The sequence below is a fragment of the Tiliqua scincoides genome, chromosome 3 (assembly GCF_035046505.1).
Source record: "Tiliqua scincoides isolate rTilSci1 chromosome 3, rTilSci1.hap2, whole genome shotgun sequence".
Classification (NCBI taxonomy): domain Eukaryota; kingdom Metazoa; phylum Chordata; class Lepidosauria; order Squamata; family Scincidae; genus Tiliqua; species Tiliqua scincoides.
The window spans coordinates 182,208,202-182,224,331 of NC_089823.1; the positions used below are offsets into that span (position 1 = coordinate 182,208,202).

Sequence of the window (16,130 nt, forward strand, 5' to 3'; positions counted from 1 at the left end):
GGAATAACTCAATTCAGCTTGTCAGCTGGTTCAACGTCTTGCCATTCACGGAGCTGCCGGTGGCCTTGAACTGGCGACCTTCAAATGTTATCTTCGGGCTAATGGAGGCTCTACCCTCTAGACCAGAACTCCTGCCCAAGAACAAGAAGAACCTTGCAATAGCGGTGGCTTCAACCATCCTTCAGCACTGCTACCTCAGTTTGCTGCTGCAGCATTAGAGGTGGTGGGAGCGAATACCACAGTTCTGCTCTTTCCAAACTAGAGGTCAGAAATAGAACTGTGGAAAACAAGCCTCACGATCTTTGGCACCCATTGCTGTCATCTCCTGCTGCTTCTTCAAAACAACTTTTTCTTCTGCACCCAGGCCCTTTCTGCTCAGTCTGTTTTAAAGAAATGGCAGGTGCAGGAAGAGGAGATAATGGTGGCAATGAAACAGGAGAAGCTGATGGATGGAAAATGCAAGTGCCACCAGCACCAGTCCAGCTTGGGCTGAAGAGCAGGAGAGCGTGTGAGCACATTCAAAGAACTACGGTTTTTTTAATTTCCTGAACTAGGCCATTCCTGTTCAGATGATTCTGCCTATCATCCAAAGCCACCTTCATTTTAACAAAGTTCTCCAAAAAAAGTGTTTTATATTGCCAGTGAGACAATATTGGAAAACACACCATGAGAAGCATTTATGATATAATGCTCATTGCCATTTTCTGTTGCCTCCAAACAAGTGAAATATTAGAAGGCTCTGCTATGAACGAACACAGCCTCTATGGCCTCAGACAGGTCCCTGGAAACATAAGAAGGGCATTTCCGGTTTTCGCGAAAACCAAAAGTGCCCTTCCAACACCTCCAGCAGGGGCCTCTATGGGCCTCAGAAAGTCTCTAGATATGACTGTAACGAAGTTCTGGTCACGTTTGTAGGCTCTGATGGTCCACAACTACTCTGATTTAATTATCCATAGGTTTCCGTATCCTTTGAGGGGTCCAGGAACGGATCCCCCTGTGGATACCAAGGTCGGTCCTGTATAAATATCTAACATGGTCCTACAATAAGAAGGAAATTTACAAAACTTCTGTAATATCTGGGTAGAGGCAGATTTTTTTTCCAAAAGAAAAGCAAAAATATAAACCAGTGATACTCAAACTTTTCCGGCCAGTGGCTTCCTTGACCCCCATGGCTGTTGGCCATGACTCCCCATCATGTTCCTGAGGGCTGGAAGTGACATCATTAAACAGGAAGTGACCGGAAATATTAACTATATTAAATATAATATAATATTATATTTATTATAATATATTAAATATTAAACATATATTAACTATATTAATATTAATATTAATTATATTAATATATCATTAAAAATGCAGATCTTAAAAAATATTATTAATACACAGCAATATACATGCTTTATAAATGATCAGCTGCTGATCACTGTTGGAGACAGGATGCTGGAGTAGGTAGATTTTGTCTGGTCCAGGAGAAGACATTTTTTTAAACTTTGTAAGCATACCAGTAGAATTGTTTTATCAAATGAACTTTGTGAACAACCAGTCTGACCAACATTACACACACACACACCCCTGTGGACCCCAATCCAACTAGTCATTTCTTCCATTCTCCTTGGATAGGATTGAACCCTTTATTAATTTAATGAAATTAAATTTTTCCAGCAGCTGGTGGGGAAAACAAAAATAGACCATGAAAATATATCAGAGCTGATAAGGGTTTGGTTAGGAAGCTGATTTGTCTCCTATACTAGGAGATGCACAGCTCAAGCCTATGCATGTCTACTCAGAAGTAAGTTCCATTAGAGTCAATGGGGCTTACTCCCAGGAAAGTGTGGATAGGATTGGGCTGGCAATCACTTCATCAATGGCTGATAGGTATTCCCTTCAAACAGCAAGATTCATCACTTTAAAAATACAGCCTTTCCTCTTCAGTCAAACAACAAGATTAATAAATCACTTTAAAAACAGTACCCTTTTTCTGCTCCTGGCCAAGTAAAGTGTGTGCTTTTCTCTCTCTCTCTCCCCCCCCCCCCCCGCATGGAAGCAACTTTAAGAGTCCTGATGACTGCTAAAATAGGAAGCGTTTTATTTGGGAAGTGGGAGGAAAGTGGGAAGGTTTGGAGATCAAAAGGGGGGAGTGGAAGAGGGAGGGGGTTGAAAAGAGCGATTTCACTTTGATGAGAAGCGATCCCAGGCTGAGAACTAGGAACCAACCAGACTAGGATCAGCAAAGGTTAAGGACTGCAAGCTGACCATGCTTGGTACTTGCCAGATGGAGGTTGGAGTCAAAGAGCTTTGGAAACAACATGCAGCGAACACCGAAGATGGCAGCCTCGGAGTGGAGGGAGAAGAGGGTGGGGCGGCGGCAGCCACTCTCGCAGTCCCTCTCGGAGGGAGCAGATGAGCAACTCCCATTTCTTCTGCTTTAAAAAAAAGCGCAGGCAATGGGCAGAAGACGGCTCGTATTCTGCCCAGGGGTGTGACTGTATCGCTGCGAGAGGACATCCCGCGCCTCCCCTTTGAGTTCCTGGCGCCTCCCTAAAGAGCCGCACCTCACAGTTTGAATAACACTGATATAAACCATAACAACATTCTATTACAGAAGAGGAGTGTTTTCACTGTACCATATCTAGGCCTCATCATTTATGCAGCAGGAAGTTGCAAATAGCTCTGAAGCACCACAGGAGAAAACTCTGCAACATTATCAACTTTTTCATGTTTATTAGGTAGCAGAATAGTGAAAGTTGCAAAGCACTGGCAGACTCTCAAGCAAAAAAGATTGTGTGACTACAACTTAGCCTTTGAAACTGGGACACACGAACTTCCTACCACATTTCAAAACGAATGAACCTGCATCTAGTATGTGGTGCAACCATAGTAGGAGCAAGAGACTTCCTGCTGTAATGCAGGAATTCCCCATGATTTGGGGAAATATAAGAAAAGCACTATCAGAGACACTACAACTACATGACTTCTTAAGAAAAGGTGAAGATTAGGAAAGAAGAAGAAATTGCTGTAATGGTATCTGGTAATCCAGTGTCTGCAATGCAACAGTTGTAAAAAAAACAAACCCCTACCACAACTAATGTAGATCCCAAAGTGTGATCCAGTCCTCCATAGAACAGCTGCACGTCAAACTTGTTTACTGCTAAACTTTAGCACATAAGTCCATGTTTGTTTAACTGATCACACCTTGGAAACTGGAAAGAAAAACTGGAACTGCATTTCAGAATTTGGTTGACTACTACGTGTATTTATAAGCAGAATATGAGAACTTCACAGGACTTTGGATAAGTTTCTTCATCTAAGAAGCAGTAGTTATAGGAAGCTTAACTGCTACATGAAAAATTCTGCCTTTAAAACTGAGAAAATACATTTTAAAGTCACTAAGGAGTTATTTAGTGCTAATTAGTGCTCCTAGAACGCAACTATTTTCCAGTTCACTTGCTATAGTTTCTGCAGCTAATATGTGGCTTGCTTGTTAGTTATACTAGGGGGAAAAAAGCAGCAGAATCACATGAAAACTGGGTAAACAAAATGTTGACTAGATGATCTAGTAAAATACCTTGTAAGACTCAACTTGCTATAATTTATAAATTTATTACTATGCTAATTTCCTATCTGTGACTAAAAACAAAAGGAACTAAACAATTGGAGTCTGCAGTGTGTGTGCTACCAATCATTGCGGGTGGGTAAACTGACAACATGTAACTGCATATTAAGACAAATGTAGAATTTAGACAAAGTATTCCATCTCTTTTCAGATGTATACTTTTAAACCTCAGGAACTGTTTTCAGTAGATGTCATGCCTTTTAACTTGAAAAAAGATAAGCGCAAATAAGCTCCCAATTGTCTCCCCAATATGTAAACCACATCTCGGGCTGCTGTCTCTGCTTCGCCTTTGAAGTTTCCCTGAAATGTCATGTGTTGTGAAGACTGCTGTGCATAAGCAAGGCAATTTGCTCACTCTCAGAATTCTTACCAGTTTCCACTGCTATTTGGTACCCAGCCTCTAGTCTCCGAGATGACCTTTCCAGCCTCTCTGTGTTATCGAGCAGATGTGCCCTCTGAAAAAGAAAACGAAAAAGAAAAATCAGGCATCTGTCTACAATGTCTCCCCCCCCACACACACACACACATACAGTACCTTTTCTTAATTTTCTACAATTTTTTACTTGACAAAGCAGTGGCTTATGCTGGACAGGTACCTTTGCGAAGGAGCTGGACATGTAATCATTCACAATTATTTGTACCTAGCATTACTTTATATAACAGAGTGGTTGACTGATATTATAAAAGCACACTAGACAAATACAACACAATGACTATACTATGGGCAATGCGTAGGAAAGATTTCATTAGATGGATCCCCTAGTTTTGCTCTAAACAAGCATAGTTGTTTCTCAGGAACAAGTCACTGAACCATAACCAAGCTTCTGCAGGTGGCAGATTTTAACGCTTTTATTTTTAGCAGTACGTGGTGTATACGCTGAAGGTGATATACAAAGACATGATTCTGTGGTTGTTTCAGAATTCGAAGCACGAATATTTGATATGAAGGCAAAGAACAAAAGCCTGATGTAACCTGGATCTGTGATTTTAAGTAAAATACTACACATTATGTGCACCTTTAGGTTAAGTTTAAGAAGACAGCACTCTGCATAATCTTGTCACATGATCTGTGATAAGGACCAGGTGAAAAAGACAATTGGTAGTAATTTTCTTTCTAGACAGTACACTTTTCAAAAATGCATTTTATTTTCTTAGAAATCCTGAGCTTTTTCTTCTAATCAAGCTGTCAACACACACAAACTAAACATAAGCATACATGTCCCAACCTCCTCCCCTTCACCATGGAAGAAAAAAAAAAAAAACAGTTTGGATACATGTCAAAAAAAACACAACTCCTAGAACTTTGCCTTGTTGACAGATGTCATTTAAAAATTGAAGAAATGCTTTCTAATAATAATATTAAAAAAGTAGGTGCCATCCATATTATCTGAGTGGCTGTCTGCCGAAATGATCTACCTTGCTCTAATGAGCCCCTATGGATCTTGGGAGATGCAAGCTGTATTGACATGCACACTTAAGCTAATACACCTAGACCAGTGCCTCCAAGCTCTAGCAGCCAGGGATGCTGACAGAATATCTCGCTTCTATCTTCAAAGAAAGGAAGTGATTAGTATGTTATCATTACCATTCAAAACGTGATTTCCCTATTCCCTCCCGGCACAGGTGACACATCTCTGAGATGCGGCCAGACGATGGAGGCAGCTAAAGCCACATCAAAGCTTTCCTTGAATTTTTTTTTTTTTGAGAAATCATTAAAACAATGCATTTAGATCAGCACAGATAGAACCCAATGTGAAGGTCAGGAAAGCTGAAATAACAGTCTATAATAATTAATAGAGTTGTCTAATACACAGTGGATCGGTTAAGAGTAAATTGCAAAGAAAAAAAGAGAAAAAACACTACCCTTCTATATTTGGAAGAGTCCAGGCACAAAGAAACAGGGGAGAAAAGGAAATAAGAAGCACAAATATTTAACTTTTTAAGATAGAAGTTACAGGACATTATTTAAAATTATTACACCTGTACCGTTGACTATGACCTAGGAATAATGTTAAAGTATTAATACTAGTTTCATCAAATGACTTCAAAGGAAAAAAGAGCATTTCATAATGACAGAATCCCTATATTTCAGGGCCATATCTTTTTTAAAAAAATCTAGAGTATCTTACAGCATGAAAATGTATTCTATAAGAAATGCATTCATTTTTAATATTTTAATCCATATGTGTCGGGGGAAAAAACCCCACCAAGGTTGATCATTTCAACTTGTACAAAAGGAAGAGATCTACATAATAAAAAGTTGGACATCTTTCCCTCAATAGAGCCAAGCTGAAGATCACAGAGTCAGCAGGAAAAAAAAAAATCCCAAAACCACTCCTGTGAGTAAAAAATGATTCACTTTTTGATACAGACTTCACACTCAGTGTAAATGCTAGCACCATAAAATATAGTCAGTGAGTTTATTTTACTAAAAGTCATTTTTAAATGTTCTCAAACAGAATTTTTTAAAATAGGTATTTCCCTTTGGGTTATGCAAACACAACCACTAAATGACAAACACCGTTACTGTGGATGTACATACAGAGTTCAGCTGGCCAAACTGAATTTAGAAAACACCACAGAACATGTGAAGTTCAAGTTAGCTTTTCTCTTAGCAATCAGATGCTCTTCCTCTCCAAAGCACAGTATAATCAGCTGCTTTATAATTCTCATTCCAGATCTTTTTCACTCATCTCGTTCTACAGTAAAATTTCTTCACTCCTCCTCCCGTTAAGTGGTTGTGTTATTTACTTTTTGGTTTTGAAAGAATATTGTTCCTTCAGACATGAAAAGTGGTGGCGGGTGCTTTCAACTCCTTCCCCACCCCTTGCCAAATCCATTCTCCCCCACTATCCCATGTCCTTTGTATACGAAGTAGTAGGAGGTGACTGAGGCTGTCTTTAGCTTCACAAAGAGTTTCTCTGTGGAGGTGCATGCAAAAGTTTTGCAAAGTGGCAGGCTACAGCTAGCGATTTAGTCAATCCATGTGAGCTGGATTCAAACTGAGATCTCAGAAAGCAAAAGAAAACAGACCAGCGCAGTCTCCACAGAATTATGTGTAAGGCATCTGTGTTGAAATAGAGCCTTATAATGAGAGGAACTGTACATTTTATTAGCAAACAGTATGGAAGAATCACAATTCCTTTTAAGATCATACCTCCTTAGGAGAACTGTAATTGGGAATACCTTGATGTCTTCTTATTTGACTAGTTCAGAACCTTGGATGAATCACTGCACTAGCCGTCATTTGGGCTTTAATGTGCATTTTACACTCTCTTTACAAACACCACTTCCTTTACTGCTTATGCAACAGCTAATATGGTAACTAAAAACTGCAGTTGTGAAGCTTGCACTGCATTTCACTTTCATCTTTACTTCCAATTCCTTTATAAGCCACACATTTGATATGCTCCCCCAAATACCATGAAACAAAACAAAAAGAGAAATGACAGAACACACAAAATAGCCAGCAAGTAAACAAATACAATCCATCATACCTTTGCATTACAGATTTAAAAACAACCCTTTCAAAAGGCCAAATATTCACCAACAGCTAAGTTACCAGGTTTGTTTTCATGACTCTGTTAATACTTATTGCCACCATTATGCATCACAGCTTATATTTAATTAGCCAGTTTAGCTCTGAGTAGTGGCTTCAAAGTCTATTGCAAACTTTCACTTATAAACATCATCACGATTCTTTCCAAAGATTCTTTGACCACATCCTTGCACAACAATACAAAAAAGGTATCATATGGCCAGTTATGAAAAAATTTAATTTCTATTTTAGAATAAAAGTCTTCTGTGAAAGTTGGCCCAGTAATCAATTAAAAAAATCAAAAAAATCACATCCATGTTACCGCAATATCTATTATAATTATTAAACCTCAATAGTTATTTTGGCTAAATTCATCCTTCTGACCTCTTCTTACCCAAGTAAATGAAACAAATATGTGGGATGTAATTGCATTTGCTTGCATAAATCTCTTGTTGCCATTATTCTCACTTCATTCCCTATATCAGTGGTTCTCAAGCATTTAGGGTTGGGACCCACTTTTTAGAATGAGAATCTGTCAGGACCCACCAGAAGTGATGTCAAGACCAGAAGTGACATCATCAAGCAGGAAAATTTTTAACAATCCTAGGCTGAAATCCTACCCACACTTACCCAGGAGTGACTATCATTGTTAAAAGTATATACACAGTAACCTGTTAAAAGTACAGATCTGTAACATTTCCCTAAATGCAGTCACATAGCAGTCTAATAGATTAAAAATAAAAAATTGAAATGAATGGGGACCCACCTGAAACGGGCTCGCGACCCACCTAGTAGATCCCGACCCACAGTTTGAGAAACACTGCCCTATATCTTCCCCCTTTCTTTCTCCTTTCACCCCTTCCCTCAACATTTAGATTGGAAACGCCTCTGGGCAGAGAACTGTCTTCTACTTAAGCTTCTCTGAAATGCACAGTGTCCATTAATGGTACTACATAAATGATAAGCAATAATTTTTTTAAAAAGACATTGGCTTGCTTTGTTGTTTCCCTCCCCACCCCATTTCTTCATCACATCAGACCATAGTAAAAGTTATATTAGTGTGGGGAATTAAAAGTACATTGTTGAGCAAGTAGACTTAAGCAGAAGGCTATGCATGTCTACTCAAAAGTAAATCCTATTCGATTCACATAGGTGCATATAGGATTGCAGACTTTAACCATTATGGAAATATATCAAACACGAACACCTTTCTATTTCATGTGATTACATTCCAGTTCACTCAAGGTATGACAAGCAGCACTCCAAAATAACCTACCTCACTTTTTTTTCCAGACACTATGCTACCCACCAGTCAAAAGACCAAACAAGCATAGTTTGCTGCTGTTGCTGCCCCCCCCTCTCTCTCTCTCTGCTAAGAACTATAAGGTGTCACTATGCAACCACATCAGAAACCTGGTTCCCTAGCAACTTTCACTGTACCAAATTTCTATAAGTATTTTTTTTAAACACAAATAATAGTACATGATTTGCTATGCTATAAAATAAGACTGAGTAAGAACTTTCAATAACATGCGAGAGAATGTCAGGAAGTGACCATCAGGTGCTTCCTACATCTGCCTCAGAAGTATTGCTGCTACTTCAGGTCATTGCCTAAGGTGTGTGGAAAAAGGACTCTCATCTACATTCTCAACAGTATATGCACAAATAAATAATAAATACCGAGGCACAACTGAGCATGCATCTACCTGGATTTTACTTTAACGTGCATGCAATATTTTCATACTGCTTTGTATGTCAGTAGGTCCACACAATAATGTATTATGTATTGCTAGTTTCTCTGTTTCAAGCAGAGCTTCCTCCCCCCTTCCCCCCACACACTAACACTGTACCTTCTGTGCTGGTACAGTGCTGAGATAGCACTGAAAGAGCTGGGATAGCAAGGTATTTACTCCATCAAAGATTGTGTGATGCAGATATCATTACAGGATCTGATTAGATCGTGGTATTCTAATAGAGATCAAATAGTCGTGGTTTTTTTCCCCGGCACCTTTAAATTATCAAAGAACGTTAATTTTAAAGGTTTGATCTAGGAATTCCCATGTAAGTGTATAATAAGGAAAAGAAAAGAGAAAGAAATGAAATAGTGTTGAAATATTTTTAAGCAACTACACACACACACACACACACACACACACACACACACTTTTTTGTTTGTTTTATTTTTTTGCTTTGTGCAGATTTCCCTGCAACCATGACCAAAAAGATCTACTTCAGATTGGGAAAACCAGCTTTAAAGGAAAAGCTAGACAACAAAAAGGAAGGAAGTACTCACCTCTTCACGTAATTTTATCAACTGCAACATGAACGCACAAAAAAGATAAAAAGGAAAGAAATGGCAGGAAAGAAAGATCAGTTGTGTGACAGAATACAGAATTAACATTGACAATTTATCTGTTTACATGTTTAGCATTTAAAAATCACAGCCAAACACATTAAAAGAACCTAAACATAGACTACATGCAGTGTTTTTTGAACGAATAAAGATCACTTTCTCACACTGTCACATTAAACAAAGAGAATAGTGTGAAATTCTCTTTTAAACCACATCTAAGACACCATCATGAAATAAAGGGGAATGACTTCATAGAAGTCTATAATATAAAGGGGTAAAAAAACCAAGTTTACTATTCTTCTAAGATAGTACAGCTGAAGTGGTTTTGTATATACAAGTTTCAGGATGTTTTTGAATTTCTTAGTCCTGACACCTGCCTTTTTATTTCCCCATCATATATATCTTATTAAATAGATCAGAATAACTACAATAGATGGCTATTGAAGCATCAGTTACATTGTTTGTATAGACTAAATACCAGCTCCATTAACTGTAGCTTTCTGTCCAAAATAAATAAATCCATGCAATTTAGTGTATCAGAATATTAGTGTACTGTACACTCTAGTTAAAATTAAATGGACTATAAACAAAAGGATTATGCAACTATAACACTACAGGTTGATATTCTGGCTGTACTAAGATTTTTATATAGGATTTCTCTCTAAAAAGTCATTCCACCTCACTGTTCTGTTCTTATTGGAGTAGCAAGTTTCTTTTCAGTAGGTCTAGTTAAATGCTACTGTGAAATATTTGTTCAGAACATTGACTGTTGTATCGGGGCACAAAGCACGTAATAAACTGAGCTAGAATGATAGTCACAGAGTGGGGAAGAGATGTGAAGATTCCCTCATTGATGTTACCTTATTTTTAAAATAAAGGTGGCCACTTCTTGGATTGGCTATTGCCAATTTATGCACACATTCATTTTAAATATGACTATAGCGTTGAGAAGTTTTCACAGATACAAAGTTTCCAACTACAGAAAAAAACAGAAGAGTCCCTCATATTGTCAATCTAAAATTAAGGTAAGTACTTTATATGCATTCCTCACAAACCATCAAAAGGTGATGCTTCTAATAATGAGGAAGCAAGCTGCTGCAGTTAATAGATCCTTAGCAAAGAAACTTTCCAAAGGTTTAGTATCAAGAAAACACACACAAGCTCTCCAGCCTCTACTCCACCTGTTCTTAAATATAAAGCACTTTGCCTAGACATCACTCTCTCATTCGCTCTCTTGCTCCCCCACCACCACTTTTGTCTCCAAAAAGACAAACATTAATTCTCTTTAAAAGAGATGACCTGGGAGTTGATTGCATCACAATCTTTTTTTTCCCCTCTCTCCCCCTGAGGTCACCATTCCTCAGCTGGCAATGATACTTTAAGGGCCAAAGTTTAAAACTACTCTTCAGCAATAGAGACCATTTGGGGCATGACACCCTACTATAGCAAATGAGAGTTTTAAAATGCTCCACATTTGTTTTTTCAATAGGTTCCAAACAAAAAATGTTCTATCTTATTTGTGCTGCATGGCTGAATTTAAGCTCTGCATAGGATTTGCAACTAAGCTAAGTAATGGGAGATTTTCTTTTTTTAAATGATGGCTGAAAGATATTCATTCAAATTAACAAAAGATTTTTTTTTCCCCATTTAACAATGATGGCACTTGATGAAATTCTACAACTGCTATTTTTAAATTTTCACTATATAAAGCTTGCCTAACTCAGTCAAACAGCATAAAAAATGTGTGTAGCCACCATTTTAGGTTATGATAATCAGCATATTTTTTGAAACAAAGATTATTCTTTTTTTTCCCCCCAATTTGATACAAGCGGTAATCTGTTTCTTTGTAGACTAAAAAAAAATCTGGTTTACGCTGGTTTGAACCAGTGGAATCTCTTGTGGCTAAGCCTTCTGCTGTGAGTAGAATCAAAACTGCATCGCAGAGTGTGTGCGCGTCTGTGAGGCATGTCACGTGACACGGAGAACTACCGAATTTTTCCCCCCAAGAAGCTGATAACGCTATTGCCGTCTCTGCCCGCATACAGATAACGAATAAATGCTGAACTCTATTAAACGCCCTTTACACATTATCGTGGGTCGAACACACCATTTTCTGAACTTGTGATGACAGTCTATTTATTTTGCTATAAACTCTCGGCATGTAACGAACAGATTTGTGACTGGTAATGATCTGCTCTGCCAGGGCTATATGAAGTGATACCGACCTTCTTTAGATCTTGGGGAATTAAATTGAACAACTTCACCCCCTGGTCTGTTTCTGGAGTTTTGACACACTTTATGAACAGCAAGTCCAATTTTTACATTATCAGAGCTTGGCTGTCAAAAATTAAGGCAACCAATAATACCAGAAAATGTTTATTTTCTATAGGTAGCATAACACGCTTCTTTAAAATGTATTTCTCATTTTAGAGACTTACACAGGTAAATGACATTCTAATTACTAAATAACTTGCCATCTGATTCTAACAAATCTAATTTGGTAAAGTTAACATCAATTCATTTTAAGTGATGGACTCTGTAAATAGCATAAACCTCTACACAATGCACTTTTATAAGCAAACAAGTTCCTATTAACTCTGCAAATGCTTTCTTAGCTAAGCGACACACCTAGAACCTTCTAAAGTAATCTCAAAATACTGAAATGAAGCTTGTAACTAAGCATTATTGCGACACTGAAGAGCTTGGACTTTTCAAGGGATTTGATAAATGCGGTCAGACAGTCATGACAGACATGACTAACAAATACCAAAGTACTGCTGAAGACACTGAGATATTTAGATTTATTTGTTCCTTCCTGTGAAAGGACTTTTAATAATGTAGAAATTATAAATAAAGAAATGAAGTATGCTCCTGGGGAGAAAAGATAACCCAACTATGCACCATTAGGTTTTTGTCTCCTGCTTTTGTAGTTCAAAATGTGCTGCATCTGATTATGCTTCACTGGATTTGAACTGGAACGAAATTAATGAACACAAAAGGCAAAAAAAATCACTTAATTAAATGCAGAATATATTCCAAGAACCCACAGCCATCTATTCCCACCAAAGATGTTTATGTTGTTTTTTTAATTGCAAGAATGTCTAACAGGGAATACCAGCTTTTACATACATTAATACATCTATCATTGTAGGCTCTTGCCTTGAGGTAGGCATCAAATCATGAAAATCATCTCAGACAATGTTGTCAACAGGACACAATACTTTTCACTCAAGAGCCATACTATCACAGAATTTCAAATATTTCACAATATTTATTGCTTCTAACTAGACTATATGTGGCAAATTACTTGAGGGCAAATTCTATAAACCTACTGGCTTTAACAAACTTGTGCCATTACACTTCTGAAACACAACTGGGTAGAGAAAGGCATGCAGGTAACCGAATCCCACACATATATGCTACACATTATTATGCAGAGAGTTCACAGTGCCTTCCCATTCTTAAAACTGTAAGATATTTAATATTATTGTCACCGATATAGAGCTATATAGCATTATAAATTTCTAGCTCTTTTGACTAAGTCTCTACTTGGATGTTTATCAGTTTATGTGAAGAGGTCAATACTGCTAGTTTTCCAAAACCCAAGACAGTGATTTTTATACAGCATCTGCTTTTCAATGATTTATGTATTGATTTGTATTACATTTGGGGATTAGAGTGGTGAACAAACCACTTTCATTTCTGCAATTTAACCTTAACCTGATTAAATGGTCAAACAACTGCTGATGAACTTCATAGTTCCTACATTTTATAGCCATGCCAGAGAAATGAATTTGGGCATTGTGTTTCATATAGAAGTTGCTCAGATGTTACATTAATGCTCTGAACTCTGAAGCTTATTAGAGTTTCTAGCTCTAGGCCCAAAAGATGCTGACCAATTATACAGATTAGCAATAATGCTTTACTCTTAAGGATATTCTTCTTTGCAACCTCAAGTACTCTACAACATTTAAGCATATATTTTTTTTTAAAAGAGAGAGATGAGCAATTCTAACCATCTAGGATCTACACAGGACTCATGGAAGTAGAAAAATGAAGACACAACACTTTGTTGTCCATATGTGAAATAAAGTTTGCCACAAAACACGTTTTCTCTAAGAAATTCAAACCAGCACTCCATCATTATTTCCTCTTCACTCTAAACATGGTCTCACCACCAATCAGTTTTCAGGACATAAATTTAGTTTTTTCTTAAAGTTGAGAACCAAAGTAACAATTAATTCTTACTGCAACTTTCTTTTCAAAGTTAAAGCAAATTGAACTCAGGAATAAAAAATATCTTTGGAGGAATAAGCATTTATGGGAGGTGTTCCCATAAACAAATGCCAACTTCCAAAGGAAAACTTTTTCAACTTAAGGAAGGTATGGCATATCTCTTAATTAAATCAGTTATCTACTTTCCAGTATGTACAGTAAGAGACGATAGACCATAAAAGTGGGGGCACAACCAAGCCACAGTTACATACTTTATGGTTTCATTGATTTAAATCCATTGTTTTAAAATGGTGAAGCATAACTGTCACTGAAATCAGAGGGAGTTACAGCAAAATCTTAAGCAAGTTTATCCAGAACCAAATTCCACTTAGTTCAATGGAGCTTACTTTCAAGAAAGTGAGAACATGATTGCAGCCCTAAGCATTTAGCCTTGGATACACTGTGCCTAGGTGCATAATCCCATTTTAATATGGACTATAATATGCACCATGCACTATTCTATCTACTAATAATTATACATTTATTACAAGAACAACAATTTGATAAGCTACAAATAATAGCTACACCATTTCCAAACTTTTAAAATCAAAAGTCCTATGAAATATAAGACAGAAATTGAAGCCGGCAAAAAAAAAATATTCTTTAGAGATTGTAACAAATGAGATTTGCTTTTTATAAAACATATAACTTCATCTACATTTCAGCACTATACATATTCAGAAGTATGTCTCACTGTTCATAGCGCTTACTCTCATGTAATAGTGCTTAGGACTGCAGCCTTAGCTAATTAAAACAAATTTATGCAGGGATGCCTCTATGATTTATTCAGGAAAAGGCAAACAAATAGATCTTTAAAAGAGAACTTTTGGTTCAAGTTTAGCATGGATATACTGTACAGTAGGCCATAATAATGTTGTTCTTTTAACAACAATAAAAAGTCTACCTGTTCACTGGTTACAACGTCTTAAGTACCATGAAAATTAATCTACAGGCATCTAGCTCCTCCACAACCCTTTAAAACTCTAATATTTTACACTGTGTCTGTTAGAACTGTGTATTTTTTGGTCATAATCTGCATTTTTTTGGCAAGAGAAAAAAAAATCTGTTTGAGAAAAGACATCCTACATGGAAACAGGGAGGAACTGTCAGATTCTGAAAGCTCATTTTCATTTGTTTTGCCTGCCAGTGTTGATTTAATTATATTTCATTCTTATCAAAGCTGCATTATGTAATTTTTTATTCCTTTTACATGTGTTTGAGGTGAAGACCTTGGCTTTGTCGGCAAACACTGTGTTTCAAGTTGTTCGTTAAGTACCAAATAATAAAGAAAAAGAGAAGAAAAGATCTTTCTTTTTTTAAAGATAGCAGACAGTGATCACAAAGTAAAGGGTTAAATTGTAAGATCTCCAAGAAACATTTTGAAGTTGATTAAGGCCCCAGCTTTGCATTAAACAGTATCACTTCCACATGAGTTGTTACTAATGCTGTTAAGGAGCAGCTTGAGAAGCCCAGTGTGCCAATGACCTCCTTCACCCTCCAGCCACCCACTAGGGCTTCTTGATTAGCATCCTACCTGGATCTCTGAGGAATTCCCATCATCCCCTAGGAGCTCATGCCGCACCTCGTCACTGTAGGCAATCCGTGACCTTTTCTGTAAAACAAAAAGAGAGAGAAAACTGTGAGCAAGCAAAGCTTCGGAGCCATCACTATCAAGGTTGATCATCTCAAAACCTCGAGAGCCCTCTAACGGATACCTATTTGATAAAGAACCCTAAAGAAAGTTATCACAAAGTCCTTTAACTACAGAATGTCAAATACAATGCAGGAATTATCAATACTTTTAGCGGGAGTTTTGAAACCAGTCTGTTACCAAAATTAGCCTAGCAAAGCACAGTATACACAGGGAAAGAAGCTCTAATGTGAAATTTAATGTGAGCTATCCACAAATCTTGATTTTCTGACTTCTCAGAATCCCCTCCCTCTACCCAAAAAGTATCATATCATTTTCTTCAACCCTAACTCTGTTTAACCAGATGTCTGATTATGTGAAACTTATAGAACTCTACCAGGACATTGAGATAAATGACTTTTATGCTGCATAGCATGCAATCAAATTTTCACAATCAGGAATTATCATTAAACTGTTTTATTACACATAGGTATTATAAGAAAGGAACTGGAAATGTCAGAACAAAAAAGCAGGCAAAAAAAAAAAAAAGGATTATTTTTCCATCCTATTCCATTCCTGCCCTAGATTAGAAGGAAAACTTTTTAAAGCAATCACTATTTGCTAAATGAAAACTTTCTTTTAACAAGCATAATTGGCTAAATGAAATCTACACAGCTGTGTCTGAAAAAGCCAATTGCCCACAGAGTTGGGAAGGTAT

General features: G+C 37.2%; 1 protein-coding gene across 5 annotated transcripts in view; it reads right to left on the bottom strand.

Annotated features, from left to right (window-relative positions):
* VTI1A (vesicle transport through interaction with t-SNAREs 1A) overlaps positions 1–16,130 on the bottom strand; it is a 309,951-nt gene that overhangs the window by 228,518 nt on the left and 65,303 nt on the right. For 3 of the 5 annotated variants that reach the window (XM_066622222.1, XM_066622224.1, XM_066622225.1), the window contains exons 4-6: positions 15,317–15,394; positions 9,448–9,468; positions 3,987–4,071 (exon numbers count right to left, since the gene is read on the bottom strand). In XM_066622222.1, the coding sequence (XP_066478319.1) occupies positions 3,987–4,071; positions 9,448–9,468; positions 15,317–15,394 (184 nt within the window). The remainder of the gene's footprint in view (positions 1–3,986; positions 4,072–9,447; positions 9,469–15,316; positions 15,395–16,130) is intronic. The other 2 variants (XM_066622223.1, XM_066622226.1) reach the window with 1 other exon arrangement.